The 20376-nt window shown below is 57.0% G+C and overlaps 2 protein-coding genes across 2 annotated transcripts; both read right to left on the bottom strand.

The window, feature by feature from the left end:
- Nucleotides 1–515: 515 nt before the first annotated feature.
- Nucleotides 516–10551, bottom strand: LOC125628077 (cytochrome P450 2B4). Its single transcript, XM_048832822.2, has 9 exons — nucleotides 10337–10551; nucleotides 9037–9199; nucleotides 8137–8286; nucleotides 7045–7205; nucleotides 6010–6186; nucleotides 5064–5205; nucleotides 3265–3452; nucleotides 2102–2243; nucleotides 516–1136 (listed from the first exon to the last, which is right to left on the bottom strand). The coding sequence occupies exons 1-9, from the start codon at nucleotides 10514–10516 to the stop codon at nucleotides 955–957; spliced, it is 1485 nt and encodes a 494-aa protein (XP_048688779.2). The 5' UTR covers nucleotides 10517–10551; the 3' UTR covers nucleotides 516–954.
- Nucleotides 10552–11789: 1238 nt separating this feature from the next.
- Nucleotides 11790–20101, bottom strand: LOC125628080 (cytochrome P450 2G1-like). The gene is made up of 5 exons (XM_048832826.2): nucleotides 19857–20101; nucleotides 18180–18321; nucleotides 17379–17566; nucleotides 16968–17109; nucleotides 11790–15313 (listed from the first exon to the last, which is right to left on the bottom strand). The coding sequence occupies exons 1-5, from the start codon at nucleotides 20022–20024 to the stop codon at nucleotides 15009–15011; spliced, it is 945 nt and encodes a 314-aa protein (XP_048688783.2). The 5' UTR covers nucleotides 20025–20101; the 3' UTR covers nucleotides 11790–15008.
- Between the last annotated feature and the right edge of the window lie 275 nt (nucleotides 20102–20376).

Genomic DNA, 20376 nt, shown 5'->3' with positions numbered 1-20376 from the left:
TATTATTCCCCCACCAGCAGTGCCTGGGGCGCCCTGGCGGAGATCAGGATCCCCCACTTCGCTTGACGTTCTACACACCCACAGAGCTCACACCCTAGCCACACGAAGGGTGCGTGTGGGTATGGGGGAAACTGAGGCACAGCGAGAGGCAGTAACCTGCCCAAGACTGGAACAGAGTCCAGCTCTCCTGAGTTCCAGCCCACTGCCGGCTCCACCCTGGCCCGCTAACCGACTGCGTCTGTATTGTGGGGGAGTCGCAGCTAGTAGGACTGCAGCGGTGCCCTGGCCCAGAGGTGGTTCTGGCCCTTGGCACTGGGGGGGCAAAGTCCTGCCCCTTGCTGCAGAGAGTTGTTTGCAAACCCTGGGATGGATTCTCAGGGGGCAGGTCCCCCCCGGGGTGTGGTGCAATATCCCAGAAGTCTTTGCTCCTCTCCTCAGCTCTTGCCCGTTCCAGCTTCCGTCTGCCCCCGGCCTCCTTCCTCCCTCAAGGGACAAGACGAAAAAGACACTCGGACCACAGCGAAACTGGATTGTATTTCACCTGCTTCTCTTGCCAAAGGGGAGTCGGCTTCAGCCAGACCACGGGCATGGCGACTGTGTCTAGTGCACCTTGCACACACACCCAGGCAGAGACAGACGCACACACGGACGCAGGGCTGAGCCACCACCCCCGCCAGGGGGACCCGGACACACGCACGCAGAGCAGGGCTCAGGCCGTCCAGCAGGGGGCAGCACACACGTGCACAGACAGACACACAGACACATGTGCAGGGCTTGGCCCCCAGGGCAGGGACACACACCCACGCATGATCCTCCACAGCCATGCTGCTGGTTTTCTCGTGTGCACAATGCTCCGGCCTCTCCCTGGTAGTGTTTCGCACCAGTGTAACGCGCGGTGTAAGGTGCAGGCCGCCGGGGAACCGGGCCTGGCCGCCGCGGCATGACTGCTGGCGTTCACCGGGGGACGAGCCGCAGCTGATACCTGCGTGGCACCTTGCTGAAGCCGTGGTACTCCGGCGTGGTGTCAAGGTCCTGCGGGCGGGCGGGCAAGCTGAGGGCGAAGCTCTGCAGGATGGAGGTGAAGAAGAGGAAGAGCTCCATGCGGGCCAGGCCCTCGCCGGGACACACCCGCTTCCCTGCAAAGAGCCACGGGCGTTATTTGCTTGGGGGCCTTTGTGTAACCCCCTGTAAAGAAGACTGAGGATGAACACCCCCAGGGCCCGATTCTCAGTCATGCTCAGGCCCCTCTGGGTAGGAACGGCTCCCTCCGAATCCCTGCCTCCCTGCCCGGCGTGGTGCTGGTGTAAGGGCCCTGCACCTACCCTGCACAGCCGCCAGCATAAGGGGCAGATCCGGGCTTGGCTGGAGGGCACTGCGCTGGGGCTGTTCTCTGCCCCCCAGGGCCCATAGGGGGCGGATCGGGAGTGTGGCCAGGGTGCGCTGCACTGTGGCTATTCCCTGCCCTGTAGGGCCCATAGGGGGCGGATCATGAATTAGAGCAGCCCTGAGGCTGCTGTAAGTGACACCCCCAGACTGGGCAGCTGGGTTTAATGCCCCGTCCTGACCACACCTGGGTTCTGCTTCCCGCACACAAGCCAAGGACTCCAGGGAGGACCCTGGGGACTCCAATTTGCCCAGCTACTGAACAGAGGAGGTGCTCTGACAGCAGTGCAAGGAGTCCCGCTATGAAATCATTGGGTGCTTCTGAGGAGTGTGGGAGCTGGGAGCCTTGCTCAGCCCCCGGGACAGCGGGTTTTGTGTGAAGAACCTGAGGGAACATCTCCCTGGCTTGGCGTCTGGAGGGGGCTGGGGAGACAAGGAGACCCCGTCCTTCAAAACTCCCACACTGTCCCCCCACCTCTCACACATGCACCCCGGCCCTCACTCATCTGCTGATGTTCACCCAGCCCAGGTGACTTAAGCCCTACGTGTTCTGGGTGCCTAGGCCTGTGCACAGGGGCAGGATCTATGCTGGCGGACTTGCAAAGAGCCTCGTTTCCGGCGCGCATGGCATGGAGATGGATCTCTGCTTCTGCCCCCCGGCGGGCACCCCGCGAATGCAGCTGCTAAAGGAGACGCTCTCCAGGAGCCCAGAACCGACCTGCAGAGAAGGCCATGAATGCCACGTTCTTCTGAAATCTACCCGCCTTGTCCAGGAAATGCCCGGGGTCGAAGGTCTCCGGGTCGTCAAAATGCATGGGGTCGTGCAGGACAGAATGCAAGATGGGAAACACGGCCGTGCCCTGGAGGGGAGAGTTCGGACCTGGCTTAGTGGAAACGGCTCCAGATCCAAGAGCGCGGATGCTTATGGACCTTCCCGAGAGATGGACCAGCGTCTGCCTCCCCAGAGGTATTGGGTCCTGCTTGGGGCTGGGCTTGATGCCTTCTCATGGGCCCTTCCTACAGCCCCCCCTTGTGCCGGGCGCTGCACAGACCCAGAGCGAGAGACGGTCCCTGCCCCAGCGAGCTACAAACTACACAAAGGAAGGTTCGTTAGCCCCATGTTCCAGAGCTTGGCTGTGCTATAAATAACCCCCCTCTCATTAAACCATGACAGTTTCACTGTAACAACCCCCTACACCGGTCATTAGCAGGGTTGAACCCCTGACTTTCAGCCTCATTCTCAAACTACAGCTATTCTTGAGGGGACCAGCCACTAGAGGGCAGCTTTGCCAGAAAGTTACACGAGGGCCTTGTGTCGTCGTTTCTACCCGTCCGAGGCTGGTGCCCCACGCTGATCATTCCCATCCAACAGCCCCCTTGCGCAGGGAGCTGGGGAGTGGGGCCCCACGAGGACAGAACGGCAGCCGGCCGACCCTTCGTTCGGTGAAAAACGCAGCTACAGCGAGGCGGAAATGTTTCAGGAATCCATGGCCATTGTGCCAGATTGGTCACTTCAGGGCGGGAGGGGGGGAATCTGTTTCATTTGGATATTTCTGAAGTGAAATGTGGTGTTGTTTTTCAGTCTGAGTCCACTTTTCATTTCAAAATTTCCTTTTACTACAAAAAAAAATGTAAATCTCTAAAAACGGGCAAGATTGAGACAAACCCTTTCATTCACCAGGAAACCATTTTTTCTCTTTTTTTACGTTTCAATTCTCTGCAAAAATTCAATAATTGTTCATTTTCGGTCCAGCCTGAAATAATTTTTTGCCCCGGCTTTTTTGAAAAGACCCAAGAACGGAAACATCCCTGCTCCGCCCCATTCTACCTAGAAGACGCCCAGCTCGGGTGTGGGACGAAGGTTTACGTGACGGGGTTCACCTGAGGGATGGCGTATCCCCTGAACTTGGTGTCCCGTGTCACGGAGTGGGGAGCGCCCAGAGGAAAGATATCGACGAACCGCTGAATCTCGTGGATCACAGCATCTGTGTAGGGCATCTTGGGCCTGTCCTCCATGCAGGGGGTGCGGTCCTGGCCGATCACTCGCTCAATCTCCTCCTGAATTCTCTCTGTACAAACCAAACAGTTAAGAGCTGAGCCGGGCCGAAGGTCACTTTTTCTGCCATTCCCTTATCCTGGTGTGCTGGTATTTCTCAAGTGCCAGCCCATCGACGGTATTCAAGGCTCGTCTTATGGTGACGGCAACGGGTGAATGCTCAGATGAGCTAGGTTCAATTCCCAGCTAGCCTGGCATAACACACAGTCACAGAGACAGGGTAAGGAAGTCCTTCAAGGACTGTGCTTAAGAGAGCCAAATTGGAGTCAGGAGTGGTAGGTTCAATTCCTGGGTGAGCTGTGACAAAACTCCAGGCCTGGGCTTCCTTCCTTTAGCTATATAGACTGGAAGTTCTTTGGGGGGGCAGCGTCTGGGCAGCACTGGGGTCCTCCTCTCCCTTGGGGTGCCCTGACACTTGTTGGTGAACAGGGAGCGGAGCGTCCCGGAACTGCCTGGGAACACCGGGTGGACAGAGGCTCCATAGAGTGGGAGCTCTCTGCTGCCATCTGCTGGTCAACATGGGGACAAATGGGCCATGCCTCATTTGCATTTCACTCATGTGACAGTTTGGGGCAAGTTGGTCAAAAATCAGTTAAGTTTTAAGTCGGGAGATAATCAAACATGTTTATCCCACCTGGGAAACGAAAGAATAAGAGAACTGCAGCGAATGTGGCTAAGGTGAGGGGTCACCATAACCAAATGGCAGTCTGCTGTGGTTGGGTAAGTAGACTCTGGACAAAACATGAAGGGGAGAAAGAGGAGGGTTAGGAAAAGTGTCTTGTGTGTGGCTTTGTGGAGGGTCTGATACACCCTTGGTTTCAATGTGAATGCTCACTACAGAGCTGAGGTACCTTCAGGATAGGCACCAATGTGAGTGAAACACGGAGCCCGCTCGGGCTGCAGCTGTGCAGAGCAGCCGCTTAGCTGATACCAGTGCTGTATTCACTGTGCCCCCAAAGTAGCCCTTCCTATAGGGGCCAGAGATGGACCTGCCTGTGGTCTGGACTCCTTGAATTCTGCACCCTGACAGCCTTGGATAACAAACAGTGAGTGGGGCGCAGCAGAGGAGGGATACAGTTAGTTCTAGAGCATATTCCTGCCTCATTCTCTACTCACAGCTGTGGGGGGAAGATGGGGGTCAAGTTACCTGGGGGGGCATCTTACCTAACAGGTGCTGTTGATTTATTAATTGCTGGCTTTCCTAAATTTTATTCTGTCCACCCTCCCCCACACTCCTCCCACCAGCTGAAGCTCAACAAAATCAGACTGGAAATTAGGTGCAACTTTTTAAGCCTGGGCCACGTCCCAAAGCCTGGGGAGTTCTCCTTCACTGGCCATTTTCAAACCAAGGTTGGTTGTTTTTCTAAAAGCTCGGCTCCAGTTGAAAGAGGGATTCTCTCTGGGACGTCCCATGGCCATAGGGGTCCCTTCTGGCCTTGGAACCCAGGAATAAAGTTTTCTTTGTTTTAACCCCCCGGATACAATGCCTGGATGGGGAAAATTCTGCCTATGCAGGGTTCCCAAGGAAGGCTATTTAGTTTCCCCCAGGTTGCTGGGTGGGGGCTTGATCTGGGGTTGTTTGTGACGTGGTCAGCCGGAGCCCCTAGACAGACCCAGTAATGACCTGTGACATGAGGGTACTTCAGCAGAATCAACAGCCCGTATCTCAGCGTGGTGCTGGTCGTTTCCGTGCCCCCAAAAAATAAATCGAGTGCCGAGACAATCAAATTTTCATGGTGGAATTTGGTGTCCGGATCGTTTTCCTCCTAGAGACAAGGGTTGCAGAGGAGAGGTCATGAGTCCCTTGCACGGCAGAACTGCGGCTTTATCGAGTGCTCTGATTTCAAGCTCTGGGAGGATGGACTATCAAGGTGGATATTCTGATAACGCGGGATAAATTCAGAGGTGGATCGTGTTCGGATGTTGGTTTCAACCAGGCTCTCTTTGGGTTAGCGTCACCCGAGCGGGTCTAGATCGTGCTGGGTAGCAGTTTCCCTGTCTTGTGAAAATGTTCGAGATTTTGGACATTTTGTTTTCTGTCCCGAATGTCAAAATTTGGATAATTTTCATGAATTGAAAAGTGACTCAACCAGGTCGTTTTGTTTCAATTGTGAGCGTTTTTTTTTTAAAAAAAATCTAATAAATACTTTGTACGCAGCTCACATTTCAAAACAAAAAGTCACATTCAGCTGGAAAACTGAAAATTTTCATTTGGAAACGGGGTCTATGGACAATTTTGAACCTTCAAAATTTTTTCTAATCAAGAAATCCCTTGAAACCGACCCCTTCCTGTGGAACGGTTCGGTTTTGCCGAATTGGCATTTCTCAACGATAAAATGTTTTTCTCGCTGAATTCCCAACCAGCTCTAGATAGGAACAGGTGGAGGCTAAACCAGAATCAGTGTGTCTAAACCGGGGGCTTTGCCCCAGTTCAGCTAATCTGGTTTAACCAAACCAGGCCTGGTTTACACAGGAGGTCAGACTAGATGATCACACTGGGACCCTCTGGCCTTGCAATCAGTGAACCTAGGAGTACCAGCCCTGCCGTCCCTGCTGCTAACGGCCCTGACCTGCTGCATCCGGATGAGGAAGGCGTCGGTGTAGTCCCGTGGGGAGGACGGGTCCAGGGTCTCTCTGTGCTTCTGGACGACGCCGGCCACGTAGCGCTTCTGCTCTTCAAAGTTCTCGAAGAGTCGGTTGTGCGGGCCGGGCAGGTGGTCCATGACAGCGGGGAAGAGATTGTAGAGCTGCCGGGCATAATGAAGGGGTCGCAGTGGGTGCCAAGTGATTTCCTCGCACATGGGGCGAGATCCCCCAGCCCCCCGGAGCAGGGGTCTCCATATGAGGCCTGGGGCACCACAGAGGTCCCCCTTCAGCCATGCCTAGGCCTGGGGAGCATTAAGTGGGGCCTGGGGGAAGTGGTTAAAGAGCACCTAAGCCACGTGGGGGGGCACCAAGCAGCGTGTAGCTAGGGGGGAGGGGACCCCTAAACTCCAAAGCAAGCGGAGAGAGTTGGGATGGCTCAAGCCAGGGCCTGCGTATCTGGGTGTTTGCCCATGGCTCCAGGGCAGGAAGACGAGGCGGGGGGGCGGGGGCGGGGCGGGGCAGGGTTGGGGCGTGGTCAGGCGAGTGGGGACTCCCTGTTTGATGCTGGACGAGTCGTTAACGACCGGGATAATGCAGCCGAGGGCGTGCTTGGAAAATCGGCAGTGACACCCAGCTGGCAGGAGTCGCCGGCATGTTGGAGGACGGGATTAGATCTCGACTGGGGTCTGGGCAGCGCCCGGCACAACAGGGCCCTGATCTCGGCTGGGGTCTGGACGGAGCCTGGCGCGACGGGGCCCTGATCTTGGCCAGGTCTGGGGAGCCACGACAATGTATGCGCTGATCAAATGTGTCCTTTTCCCCCTCTATCAGCTGGTCCACAGAGTGGATATGAGCTACTACCGCTACCAGCTGAGGGAGCTGCTCCTTTAGTTCAACCGGCAGCGTGGCCTGCGCTTTGGGGCCGGAGCGCTCCGATCCAGTCCCCGCTGACGACCCACCTGGGGGGAGGTTACAGGTGGGATACAAAGGACCAACTCGGCCGGGCCTCGCTAACCCACCTTCACCCAGACAGTGTCCACGCGCCGGAGGTTCGCCTGGATCAGGCTGAGCAGCGTCTGGAACTCCTCATCCTCGTAGCTGAACCGAGCCCCAAAGACCACGGAGCAGATGACATTGGAGACGGAGCGCCGCAGCACGAAGGTGGGGTCCAAGGGCGTCCCTGGCAGCAAGGGCCGAGAGCCGCTTAGTCGTGGGGCTCGGTCCCACTGGCGCAATGGGGCTGGAGGGGCAAAGGAAGCCCCCCCACCCAGCACAGAGAGCCTGGGCATGCGGATGACTCTGCACCTCCTCCACACCAGCCTCAAATGCCAGGGGCATGGCTGGAGCGGGTCTGCACTCCACAGATCCCACCCTGCCCAGTGGCATGACCGTGGCAGTAGGGGCGGTAACTTAGAGCAGCCCCAGGGCTGCTGCAGCGGGGGAGGCGCACATGGCTTGCGTCAGCACCAGGCCCCCTGAGTCTCCTCTGCTTGGGCGGTGCCCCACCACTCCTGAAGCCTTGGTTCCCATGCTCCTTCCAGCTGAAATCCAACCTCATCGCCAGCCTCTCTCTCTGTTCCCATCGCCTGCCGCTCCCCGAGCTCCTGACCTCTCTGCTTTCGCAGAGAGCGGGGCACAGGGCTGGGGGTGGGCTGCCCAGATCCCCCACGGCTGAAGCTGATATTTTGGTGCCGTGGAGCCTCCTGCTTCCGTCCCATGTGCCTCATGCTTCTTGTCTCTTGGCCTGGCCCTCTGACTGGCCTACATCTCCCATGATGCACCACAGCTTTGACACATGACCCCCACCAAGAGGGGAGAAAGTGATGCATCATGGGAGACGTAGTCTGGCCAGATTGCCCAGGCTGTAGAGGAGAATGGGAACATGAGGTACCCGAACTACAATTCCCATGAGGCCCTGCAGCATCATTTTGAATGGATATTTTATGGTCAAAAATTTCCCTGGGCAACCCCCCGGCTGGAGTCATAACACAGGGAAAAGGAGGTGGGAATTCCCGGGAGTCTGGAGTCATGGGACGAGGAATGCGGGGGACAGTGGGAGACAATTCACGTTGGACCAACCCCAGTTCTTTGAAATACCAAAGCCAGGATACCTTCCGTCTTCCTGAATTCCTCCAGCAGGAACTGGATTTCCTCCTGGATCCGCTCCTCGATGCTCCTCTTCCCCATCCCGAAATTCCTCAGGGTGGTGAGTGAAAATCGGCGCAGCTGGCGCCACGTCTCCCCGTTGCTGAAGAAAAGCCCTGGGCACAGAAAGGCACTCTGTGGGCACGCGCCTCCCAGTGAACGGGGCTCGAGTCTCAGCCCCGCCCCAGCAGTGAGCTCCCCCGCTGATCGCTGCAGAGAAAAGTTCTTCTGCAAGAGATCGTGGGTAAAACGCCGTGCTGCCATTTCTCGCGGCTTTGGGAGTTTGTCCTTAAAGCCCCAGCTCCTGGAGTCCCGTGACTGGCTGAGAACCTCAGCTTGTATTTAAAGAAGTTCCTACCCTTAATGGGTGTGTGGGGGGGGGGAAGCTTGAAAAGCTGACCCCTAGAGACTCAGAAAACATGAGGTGAAAGAAAAGGACCTGAAATTCATTATTTTTTAAATAGCTGGCGATTTGGCTTTAAAAAAAACCTCAGGGTTTTTTTGGCAGCTGGCTCATGAATGTTTGAATGCTTGGGGCTGGCCCAGACTCAGTTGGGGAGAATCACAGGTTTTCTGTCTGTCTCTCCGTCCCCGACACCCACGAGGACAGTGTCTGAGCGCCCCCCCGGGGAAATCGATAGCAGGAGCAAAGCCCCCAGTGGACTCCAGGCCCTGTGTCGAGGCTCCTTTGTGGGGTGAAACCTCTGGTGGGGCCAGGGGTATAATTTGGATTTTTCAAAGGTGTGAATTTCACCTCGGGGTGCTTTGGTCCAGAGCTGGGTGCATTTTGGATTTTCCGTCAGCGTCCAAGGATGCTGAATCCCAACCTGAGCTGCCATGATGCCGTGAACTAGACTGTTCCTTACCATTGCCCTTGCTGGTCCTCTCCACAAGAGCTAACCCCTCTCGGCCACCAAACTCCTCCGCTTGGTCCACCAGGGCTTCCTTCACTGCCTCGTAGCCCCACAGCACGACGACCCGCTGAGGCCCCAAGTAGACGGTGAACACGGGCCCGTACTTGTCTCTGAGCTGCAGCGGAGAAGCGTCCGTTACTTTCGGATATGCGGCTCTCCTACACATGCGTACGCTGGCCCGACGTTTAGCTAATTAACCCCGGGTGGCAGCGGGCGGGTGAGTATTATCCCCGACCCTGTTCTAGAGACAGGGAAACTGAGGCACCAAAGCAAACTGGTACATCCACAGCCACGCACTGGGCTGGTCGAAAAACGTCCATTGAAATGTTATTTTCCCCGATTGTTTTTGACCAAACACAAATGTGCAGATTTGTGAAGCCTGGATGGGTGGGGCTGGGTATGGTTTTCAATTGCCAACGCCCCAGAGCTTTTCACTTTTTGACAAAAACTCAAAATTTTCCACAAGCTGGAAAAACCCAACCCAACCGAGAAACGTGTTTCGGATCCGCTCTGGGTTAGAACTTTTGCTCGCCAGCCCAGCGCCTGTCCCGCCGACCCACCCCGGCCTGGGGTAACTTCCCACCATCATACTGTGCTGTGGGATTAATTCAGCCTGGCCGTGCCGAGCCTCGACGGGACTACACTGCCCGTGAAAATATCCCCACCCAGCTCAACATAACACCCAGCGAGGGAAGCAGCTCGTTCACGGCTGCATATTAAATATGGCTGAGCAGACGAGCTATTAGCCGTAAGGGCTGCTCTGTAGCCAAAATCATTCGGGCTTCTGTCCCATTGCAGCCCCAGAAAGGACACACCTGGGGCCAGATCCTAAGCTGGTGTAAATCAGCACAGCTCTATTTACTCCAGCTACAGATCTGCACATGCTCGGGAGCCTAATCAAACATCTGGCCTGTAGGACTCTCCTCCTGCCTCTCTGCCCATGCGGGTGCAGGGGGGTGGCAGGACAGGGTGGCTTGGCCCTTTGCCTGTTAGGCCACATTCAGGAGAAGCTCCTGCCCCCAGGTGGGGTTTGTTCTAGGAAGAGCCGGGTGCAGCCTCCCCTCTGGGGCTCTGCCAGCCCCTGATGCGCCAGGCGGAGAGCCTGAGAGTGTCTCTGTAGGCAGGGTTGTGTCTCCCTCTGCCTCCAAGTGTAAGCTCACGAGAATCAGCCCGGAGCCGTGCAAGTCTCCAGCCCGCCGGCTCCTGCTCCTTGGGGCGAAGGGGGAGAAATCAGTTCAGGACCTGAACTCACCTCCAGCAGAGATTGTAACAACGACGGTCCCCACAACTGCAGCAAATTGCCCAGGAGGGGCAGCGGGCGTGGGCCCGGAGGGAGGTTCCTCTGCCTGGCCACGTGCCCCCTCCACAGCAGAAGAAGCAAGAAGGCCGTGAGCAGGATCAGCGGGACGGTGAAGCCCGGCCAGAGATCCATGGTCAGAGAGGGTGACGCCCTGGGGATGGGGAGGGTGCCCGGGAACGAGGAAGAGGAAGTGAAATGTAGACACCTCCCCGGGTGGAGACGTAGCAAGGAGCAGGAACTGAACAGCCCAGAGACAGAGGTGGATTCCCAGCCCCTCGCGCCTGGAGCCGCACCCAGGTCTCCCAAACTGGGAACTTTCCCACAGCTTCTGCCCCTGACAGGAAAACCGGCTTGTGCACTGAACAGACCTGACTGCACCAAGCATCTGCGTCCCCCCACAACAGCTTGTTTTTTCAGACACACCCCCGCAAATTGGGGGGAAATATTTGTTGACTGAAAGTTGAATTTTCCCACTGAAAATGTCAAGAATTTTTGTTTCATTTTCATTGTAATTTTCCAACCGGGGGGGAGGGGATTCAGACAGCAGTACCAGCCGTGCAAAGAGATCCTCCACGGTCAGTCCTGGATAGAAATCCCGGGTGCCTGGTAACGGAAAGAGTTAAAAAAGAGCGGCGCTAACGGGAAACCAGACCAGGCGGTTCCCGGAGGGGCCCTGCTGTGAATCGCTCCCTGCAATCGGCCCGTTCTGGCCCCCGCCGGGGCCAGCGAACGAGTGACTGTCGCTGCGGGACCGGGCTGGCCGGAAAGCGAGAATTTCACCGCGTGAGAGAGGGCGAGGTTCGACAGTTGCCTTCACGCCGCGGCGGAATGGAAACCAGGCCTTTGGAAACTGTTCACGAAAAATCACAGGGGAGAGCACCCTCTGGCTACCCCCGGGGTTGGACCTAGGAGACCCAGGTGGAAATCACAGTTCGGTCTGATTCAGGGTCTTGAACCTGGGTCTCTTACCTGCGGGTCCTGGCTTCTGAGCCATCGGCTGTTTTAGGGGCTCAGCTTCTGGCTCTGGTTCGGACCAGCCTGGCCCTGAGGAAAGCGTCACAGGAACAGAGACATTTCTGTGGACCGGTTTCATTTTGACGAATCAGCATTTTTTGACCGGGGAGGGGGGGCAGTTCATGGAAAATAGTCGTCCCCCTCCCCAGGCTACTTAATCACTAGCACGAGGATTGGTTCCTGGGCCAGTGCGTCTGTGTCCGGGGCCAGACAACCTTTCCCTGTTAGCTGTGCTGAGCACGGATCACTGGGGGATCACGGGTGTCCCTCTGTGAATCTAGAGGATACACACGGCGAGCTGCTGCTTCCGGTTCCAGGCCAGGCCCTACTCCACGTCCATCGCCCCCCAGGCTGACAGCCCGCAATACACGAGTTATTTGAAAAGGCACCATTTCAGAATGTTTTTTTTAATTGATTTCACAGAAGAGGATGAAACAGTAATGCCAAGCTCTTCCCCAGCACTTTCCAGCAGTAGATTTCAAAGCAGTTCAGAATGATTAGCCTCATTTTACAGGTGGGGAAACTGAGGCATGGAGCGGGGCAGTCATTTGCCCAAGGTCACCCAGCAGGCTGCTGCGAATTATACCTGATAGGACATGGACAAAACTGCTGCGAATTATACCTGATAGGACACACACAGTTTGAATCTAGGCTGAGGCACATGAACCAAGTCCACAACTGCCGAGTTCCCAAAAAACTAAGTTTTTTTACTAAGTTTTTTTCCCCTACTAAGTTTATTACTCTCGAGCGTGGTGCCCCCCTGCTAGCCAGGAGGGGACCCCGAATACAGATTATACAAAGGTTATATACCTTTTAGCAAAGCATGTTGCCCTCGTGCATCGGAAACCTTAGCCAATAAACAAACCCTTTTTTTATCTACCACCTATCCCTGCTCGGTGCATTCCTCGTACTAAACTAGTATGTTAATTACACAGCATGGTCCTAAAGCCATGCATCAGTAACTTCTAGTATCAGGATGGGAGGCCTCACATCAAAGGCCAGGAGACAGGGAGTTAGGGACAGAGAAAGAACAGATACCGGGAGTCAAGGCAGGCTGGAGACAAGGGTGGGGGGGGGGGTTCACAGGAATGCAGTATCGCGGGAACACTCCTCCTGGTGCATGATCTGTTTGCTTTTAGACAATGGTGGGCCCCAAACCAAAATGGAGTACATGTGCTAACTTTTCCTGAACAAGGCCGGGGGCAGAGCCAGGTCTCCCGAATCCCAGCCCTCTAGCCACTCGGCAACCCTGCGAGCAAACTGTTCTGCCAGCAGCGGCTGCCCGTCTTCCTGGTGCACGGTTCCACCCTCGCTCAGTCACTGGGGCCATCGGCAGCCGACGGGGCAGAGCGGATGCGCCTGGATCATGGCTGAGCGTTGCACGGTCATTGGGTGAGCAGATTCTCTCCCCCGTGGTGGCTCAGGCTGGGGCATGTCGAAGGATCAGCTGGCGTTTCGAGCCGAAGTGGGAAAGAGCCCAGCTGGGTGCTAAGCAAAATGGGCTGGGTTGCGGGTAGGAGGGGTTGTAACTCCATTAACCTCTGTCTAATTTCCGTCTTTGGTAGGGTTGTTGGCTTAGTGGATGGGGGGAAGCAGATCAGCCTCTGGCGCCCGTGCCCGGGGACTCCGGCCAACTGGGAGGCCCCAGAGCCCTGGCGGGGCGGGGAAAGCCCCCATGCCCTGACCCTGCTCCCCAGCAGCAGCGCTGGGGGGGCGGGGCAGGCATGGCAGTGCAGGAAGCGGACCCCCCACTCTGTCCCAGGCAGAAGCTGGGGGCAGCAGGGGAAGCCCCCGCTGCAGCCCCAGGACTGGAGGTCCTCTCGCTACCTGCCACGGCTCCAGGGCTGGGGGAGCTCTCACTCCCCACTGTGGCCTGGGGCTGTGGCAGGGAGACAGAGCTTCTCCAGTCTTGGGGGGTGTGGAATGGGGGGACCCTGGGTGGAACAGGGGCGGGACTCCAGGGAAGGGGCAGAAAGGGGTGGGGCCATGGGCGGGGTCACATGGGGAGGGGGCAGAATGGGGGCGGGACCACAGATGGAAAGGGAGGGGAGGGGCCTCCCACTTGCCAGGGCCCCAGGAAACCTTACTCCGCATCTGGGTGAAACAGGAGACGGGAGAGATCTTGGCTTTTGACATTCTCATGAGCAAATTAGGGAAACGCCGCCTGGATGAAGTTACTATGAGGCGGGTGCCCATCTGATTCAAAGATCACTCGCAGCCAGAAATGATCGAGGCTTGGCTGTCAGACGGGGAGGGTGGATCTCGTCGAGCCCTCCTGGCGGTGGTCCTGGGGCTGGTGCCATTCCACCGTTCGTTAATGATTTGGAGATGGCAGGCCCGGGCTTGGTGTAGAATTTGCGGGTGGCACCCAGGCAGGTGGGGTTGCAGGCACTTTGGGGGCAGGATGAGAATTCAAAACGACCGCGACAAATGAGAGAATTGGTCTGAAATCAACCAGATGAAATTCAATACAGACAAGTGCAGAGTACCGCACGTAGGGAGGAAAAATTCCAGCCTGGGGGGGAACCAGCTGGGTGGCCGAACTGCTGGAAAGCCGCCGGGGGTTCGAATGAATCTGAGCCCACGACGCAATGCAGTTATGAAAATGGCCGATCTCATTGTGGGGTGTATTGCCCGGCATGTCGGATGTCAGAGGCGGGAGGTCACTGTCCCCCTGTGCTCGGCTCCGGTTGGAGCCCTGTGTCCAGGTCTGGGGGCTGCCCTTTAGGAGAGATGAGGACAAATTGGAGTCCAGAGGAGGGCAGGACAAAGGGGAAAAGGTTTAGAAAACCTGAACTGGGAGGAAAGGTTGACAAAAGCGTCTGTTTCCTCTTGAGCAGAGCAGACTGCGCCCAGTGGGGACCTGAGCATGTGGTATAAAGAGGACGGTGACCAATGGCTCTCCGTGTCCACTGAGGACAGGACAAGTCAGGGGCTTCATCTGCAGCGAGGGAGATTTCAGTTCAATACGAGGACAAACTTTCGAACTCTCGGGGGAGTGACACTCCGGGACAGGCGTCCGAGGGAGGCTGTGGGATCCCTGTCACTGGAGGGTTTTAAGAACAGTTTGGGCAGACCCCTGTCAGGGCTGGTCTCGGGTTACTTGGTTCTACCTCAGCACAGGGGGCTGGACTCAGTGACCTCGGCCCCACATTTCTATGACTGTTCATCATGACGTGCACCCGTCCACCCCCCATATGCATCGAATCATAGAAGTGTAGGACTGGAAGGGACCCCGAGAGGCCATCTAGTCCAGTCCCCTGCACTCAAGGCAGGATGACGTAATAACTAGACCATGCATCTCTCTGTCCCCACACGCACACTCCTATCCATCTGTGGCTCTGTGTGAGAGCGAAGCAGCAAGAAATAGGCACAGAGCAGGAGCAAAAAGGCGAGGAGACAGCCAGGGGAAGCCCTAGGAGTGTGGCCCGGAGAAAAAGGGAGAGTTTTTGGGGCCGAGGGCTGTCTGCGAAGAGGAGTGGAGCTCTGAGCAAAGAAACCCCCTCCTGTTATTTGATTCCTTCTGTGGTTGGGGAGACGGGGCTTGATACATTTGCAAATAAACAGAGCATCGAAGAAACACCGGATTCCTCTCTTCCATTGCTCCTCCTCACGGGAATAGCACCCCAGGCCCTGCATTTGGGCTGGCTGCTGGGGGTGTGTGATTCGGCGGAGCCCCCGCTGTCCCCTGCGGACGATCTTTGGGCCACTCCTCCTTCGCCTGGCTCCCTCCGCTGCGTGGCACCACGCAGAGCTGGTAGCAGGGAGGTACGTGGGCAAAGCCGCTGGCTGGCGGCTTGAGCTCGATGTCCCGGGGGGGCACGGGGGACTTGAGGGTGAAGTTCTGCAGGATGGCCGTCAGGAAGATGAACAGCTCCATTCTGGCCAGCTCCTGGCCCAGGCAGATCCGCTTCCCTAGGGAGGAAAACAAGGGGTGAAATTAACCACGCCCCGCCCTGATTATCTTTATAATACCGTAAATCGCTACCACCCCTCCCTCCCACGTTGTGGGCTGGGAGAGGAGCATGGTAGGGAAGAGGCTGAGAGCTAGGAGGGGAAGCTAAGGGAGAGGCAGGCTGGGCTAGTGGGCAAGGAGCTTTCAGGAGCACGGGTTTCTCTTCCTGGCTTTGCTGCATGGCCTCAGACAAAAAATAAGATATGTTTGTAACTTCGGGCTGGTCTGCGCTATAAGACTGACCTAGCTCCGGCGCTCAGGGGTGTGAAAAATCCACCCCCCTGAGTGACACAGCTAAGCCGGCCCACGGCCCTGCGTCAGACAGCACTAGGTCGAGGGACAAATTCTTCCGTCAGCAGCTCCCACCTGCCGGGGAGGCGGATTTCCTGCGCCGGTGGGAGAACTGTGTAGACGAGCCCCAGGATAAAACCACAGGAAAGACACGGCAGCTCCTTAAAGCCCCTAGGGAACCTGAGAGACCGTAGCTGCCAATCCGAGCTGCTGCCTGCTCACGCCTCTTTTAACCCAAGTTAGACTTTGAACTCTGTGGGGCAGGGATCGTCTCTCACTCTGTGATTGGGCAGAGCCTGGCAGCGCCCGGCCCGACGGGGCCCCGATCTCGGCCGGGGTCTGGGCAGCGCCCGGCCCGACGGGGCCCTGATCTCGGCCGGGGTCTGGGCAGCGCCCGGCCCGACGGGGCCCCGATCTCGGCCGGGGTCTGGGCAGCGCCTGGCCTGACAGGGCTCCGATCTCGGCCGGGGTCTGGGCAGCGCCTGGCCCGACGGGGCCCTGATCTCGGTCGGGGTCTGGGCAGCGCCTGGCCCGACGGGGCCCTGATCTCGGTCGGGGTCTGGGCAGCGCCTGGCCTGACAGGGCTCCGATCTCGGCCGGGGTCTGGGCAGCGCCCGGCCCAACGGGGCCCCGATCTCGGCCGGGGTCTGGGCAGCGCCCGGCCCAACGGGGCCCCGATCTCGGCCGGGGTCTGGGCAGCGCCTGGCCCGACGGGGCCCTGATCTCGGCTGGGGTCTGGGCAGTGCCTGGCCCGACGGGGCCCCGATCTCGGCTGGGGTCTGGGCAGCGCCTGGCGTGACAGGGCCCCGATCTTGGCTGGGGTCTGGGCAGCACCCGGCCCGACGGGGGCCTGATCTCGGTCGGAGTCTGGGCAGCGCCTGATGTGACAAGGGTCCCATTTTCTTACTGCCATGGGAGCTGAATACGAACCTTCCTGCATCAGCCAACCTGTAACTGAAATGGGCTAGATCAGTGGTTCTCAAACTTTTGTACTGGTGACCCCTTTCACATTGCAAGCCTCTGTGCGACCCCCCTCCCTTTTAAATTAAAAACTTTTTTACATATTTAACACCATTATAAATGCTGGAGGCAAAGCAGGGTTTGGGGTGGAGGCTGGCAGCTCGCGACCCCCCATGTAATAACCTTGCCACCCTCTGAGGGGTCCCGACCCCCAGTTTGAGAACCCCTGAGTTAGAAGGAATGTCTCTGTCGGGTGTGTCATCCTATCTCTACCCACTAGGGGCGCCTTCCCCGTGTCTCAGAAGCCACCTCTGGGGGGCAGCCGGGCTCCTGTGATGTCCCCTCACCCTCCCAACTCCGTACCTGTGGAGAATGGCATGAAGGCCTCGTTCGCCTTGAAGTGACCCTGCTCGTCCAGGAAGCGCCCGGGGTCGAATCTCTCGGGGTCCCTGAAGCGACTGGGGTCCCGCAGCACAGAGCTCAGCACCGGGAACACCTCCGTGCCCTGGGCAGCAGAGAGGCGGAGAGACAATGGGCAGAGTGCAGGGATGGGAACTCAGGAGTCCTGGGTTCTATTCCTGGAGCGGCCCCTGACTCAGTCTCCCTCTCTGCAAAATGGGTCTAACGATCCACTCTTGCTTTGGCGACAATTTCGCTTGGTTACCCTGGATTGCCGTCGGTGTAACGCTGGCTCCCGTGCAGTTACTGCGGGTTGACATTCGGGGAGGAGGGGGGAAAGGAATCTGTCCCCGTACGGACACTGTGAGCTGTTACCTTGGGAATGGCGTATCCCCTGAAGTGGGTGTCCCGGGTCAGGGCGTGCGGGAGGTTCATGGGAATAACATCGCTGAACCTCTGAATCTCATGGATCACGGCATCGGCGTAGGGCATCCGGCTCCGGTCCACCACGGCCGGCACACGGCTGCGCCCTACCACCTGGTCGATCTCCTGGGTCATCTTCTCTAGAGAGAGGTGAGCAGGACATAGGACACGGCAGGGCTGGAGACATCAGGACGCCCCATCGTGGGCCGGGGAATGGAAGGGCTTTGTTCTTGCCCGGTCTGAGAGCCTGCTTTGCAGCATGGCTGGGGGCCTGCGGGGTGGTCTCTAGGGTTGGCCCATTGGCCAGGCAGCTTCAGTCCAGTGTGTCCCTCCGGGGGTTCCCTGGTGTCAGCCAGCCAGTGACACCCATTGGGTCCCTCACCGCGGAGAAGAGTGAGAACTCTGCTGGGGTGACTACACGGGGGATTCTCTACTCAGGCTGCTGGACGCAGACAGACCCTGCGGTTCTTTCTGCCTCTCTAGCTCCCTACCAAGGTATGACTCAGAGGGACCCTTGAGAAGGGTGGCAGATGCTAACATACGGGTAAGGGGTGCTAGGAACGGGACTGAGAACCATCAAATTCATTCCACATCTGAATACTCCAGATGGGGGCCAAAAGTTACTACCCATTCTGTCTGGATCCTCAGCTCCACCAGAGTCAAGGGAGCGAGGCCCATTGACGCTACCTGGGGATCTGGCCCATTTATTCCAAGCTTGTAACCTAATTACCAGCTTCCTGCCGACTCAGTTACCTTCTACCTCCGGGTGTTTCAGCAGGATCAGGAGTCCGTAGCGCAGGGTGGAGCTGACGGTCTCGGTCCCAACGAAGAACAGGTTGAACGCGGTCATCACCAAGTTTCGGAGGTGGAATTCCGTGGCGGGGTTGAGAATTTCCTTGGAAAGCACAGGCGGACATGTGAGTTATCACGGGGACAGGGACAGATCCTCATCTGGGGCAAGTCAGCATAGCCCCATGGAGTTCAATGGCCTTTGGATCTGTCCCCAACCCAGCAGGCCGCTGCCCCTTTGAAACAGTCATTTGACAGCCCATCTGGAGCGGACGGGGTGAGAGACTGAGCTGATGCCCCCAGCCCCTCGGATGCCACAAGGTGCCAGGTTGCCATGGTGTTGTCAGGTTGCCATGGTGTTGCCAGGTTACCATGGAGGCACCAGGCTACCATGGAGGCCGTAAGGGACCAAGGAGAGTCTAGGTTACTATGGAGGCCCCGTTGGAGAGCTGAAATGTATGGGTTATGTTGGAACGATAATGGTCAGACCTAAGCCTGTGGGAAGTCCCCATGTGTCTTAAGGTTTGGTGAGGATTTCCATAGGGACTTGTCTACGGGCTCGGAGGGGAAATCAGTGTCTGTTAAAACCACAGGAGGAACCCGAGGTAAAGCTGGGTGAGTTGCTTGGTAAATAACTGATGCTGGTGTGTTTATGAGATCCGTCCCCCCACCCCCCCGCCCCCAAGGCCCGTGGCCAGAAGAAGAAGTTGAGATAAACAAGAAAGTGCCATGAAGGACAAGAACAGGAAAGTAGAGAAGGGAAAAATAACCCTGCACCAAGCAGCCCTCCGTTCCGCGGTCGCTCTCTCTGGGTGGGGTAGGCGTGATGACAATTAACCAACGAAACGGTTAATCTCGTAGATGGGTGTGATGTATGCAGTGTGGGTGTCGCCGGGTTCGATGCTGATTGGAAGCTATATAATGCATCATGGCGACCGGGAGAAGGGTCATGAATACGTCAGGCAGCTGTGTACGTATGTGCTGAAGTATAAAGGGGTATTTGGAGCATCGGAGGAACAATCCATCCCGACCCTGCCTATGCCCCAGGAGAAGGTAACGGATCATTATATTTATTGGTTTATTTTGCCTGTTTTCTGCTTTAATAGTAGTTGTTAACCACAAGAAATGGTTTTGGTTCAAATCAAGGTTTGCATCCCTAAATCTGGGTGTCCGAGCCCGAGCGGGTTACAGTACCCACATCAGCTCTATCAGACCATGGAGGTTCCAGGTTTCCCTGGAGGTACTAAGAGACAGTGGAGGTGCTAAGGTACCCTGGATGGACTCAGATATTTACTAATTCATTATTCACTTGTGTTACCACAGCGCGAGCCAGCCCCAATTGTGGGTCAGGCAAAAACACGCTGCCCCAAAGAGCTTCAGAGTTCAGTATAAGGCAAGAGAGCACACAAGGGAATCAAGGGAACACAAGGGATCACTGGGCCATGTGGGCCAGCCTGATAGGCCATGGTTCCAGCACATAAGCTGCCGAATGGTGGTCAGGTGTTTTGTGGGCATCAGGACAAAGGGGAGTTTAAAAACTTGCTTTGATTCCCTGAAGTACATGGCGATGCCTGAACCATACGTGTGAAACAAAGGACACTGGGGCCTCGTCTGTCCGTCTCAGCTTCTCTCTTTCCAGACCTTTTCCATCTGGAGGAGGAAGCAGTCGATGAAATCCCGTGGGTTATCACGGTCCAGAGATGCCTGGTTGGCTTTGATCCTCTCCAGGATGAAGCTGTTGATGTCCTCCAGGTCTCGGAAGATCTGTTTGTGGGCTCCCGGAAGGAAGTGCATGAACCAGGAAAACATCTCGTAGAGCTGCAGGGTGAGGTATGGAAAACCGTGTTGAAATGCTCTGGGGTTTCCCCGTCCTGATGGGAGGCCTGTGGCCCTACAGGGACGTGTCTGGTCACAGGCAGCCGGGCGCGGGCAGGGGAGCTGTGCCTCGGTGCTGGAAGAGCCGCCTGTTTTGTCTCTCTGTGTGTCCGGGTTCTTGTGTGTTATCGTTCCGAAGCCTCCTCCACGGGGTTACATTGCAACCTTCCCCGCGAGTGCCTGATGGTTTTATCCCCCCTCTCTGTTGGCATGTTGTGAGCATAATACATAGGGCAGAGAAAACCAGGGGGGCGCATGTGTGACATTCCCTGCTCAGCTTTTCTCT

Source organism: Caretta caretta, chromosome 23, assembly GCF_965140235.1.
Source record: "Caretta caretta isolate rCarCar2 chromosome 23, rCarCar1.hap1, whole genome shotgun sequence".
NCBI lineage: Eukaryota > Metazoa > Chordata > Testudines > Cheloniidae > Caretta > Caretta caretta.
The sequence above is the reverse complement of the archived record's forward strand: the minus strand, read 5'-3'. Positions and strand labels throughout refer to the sequence as shown.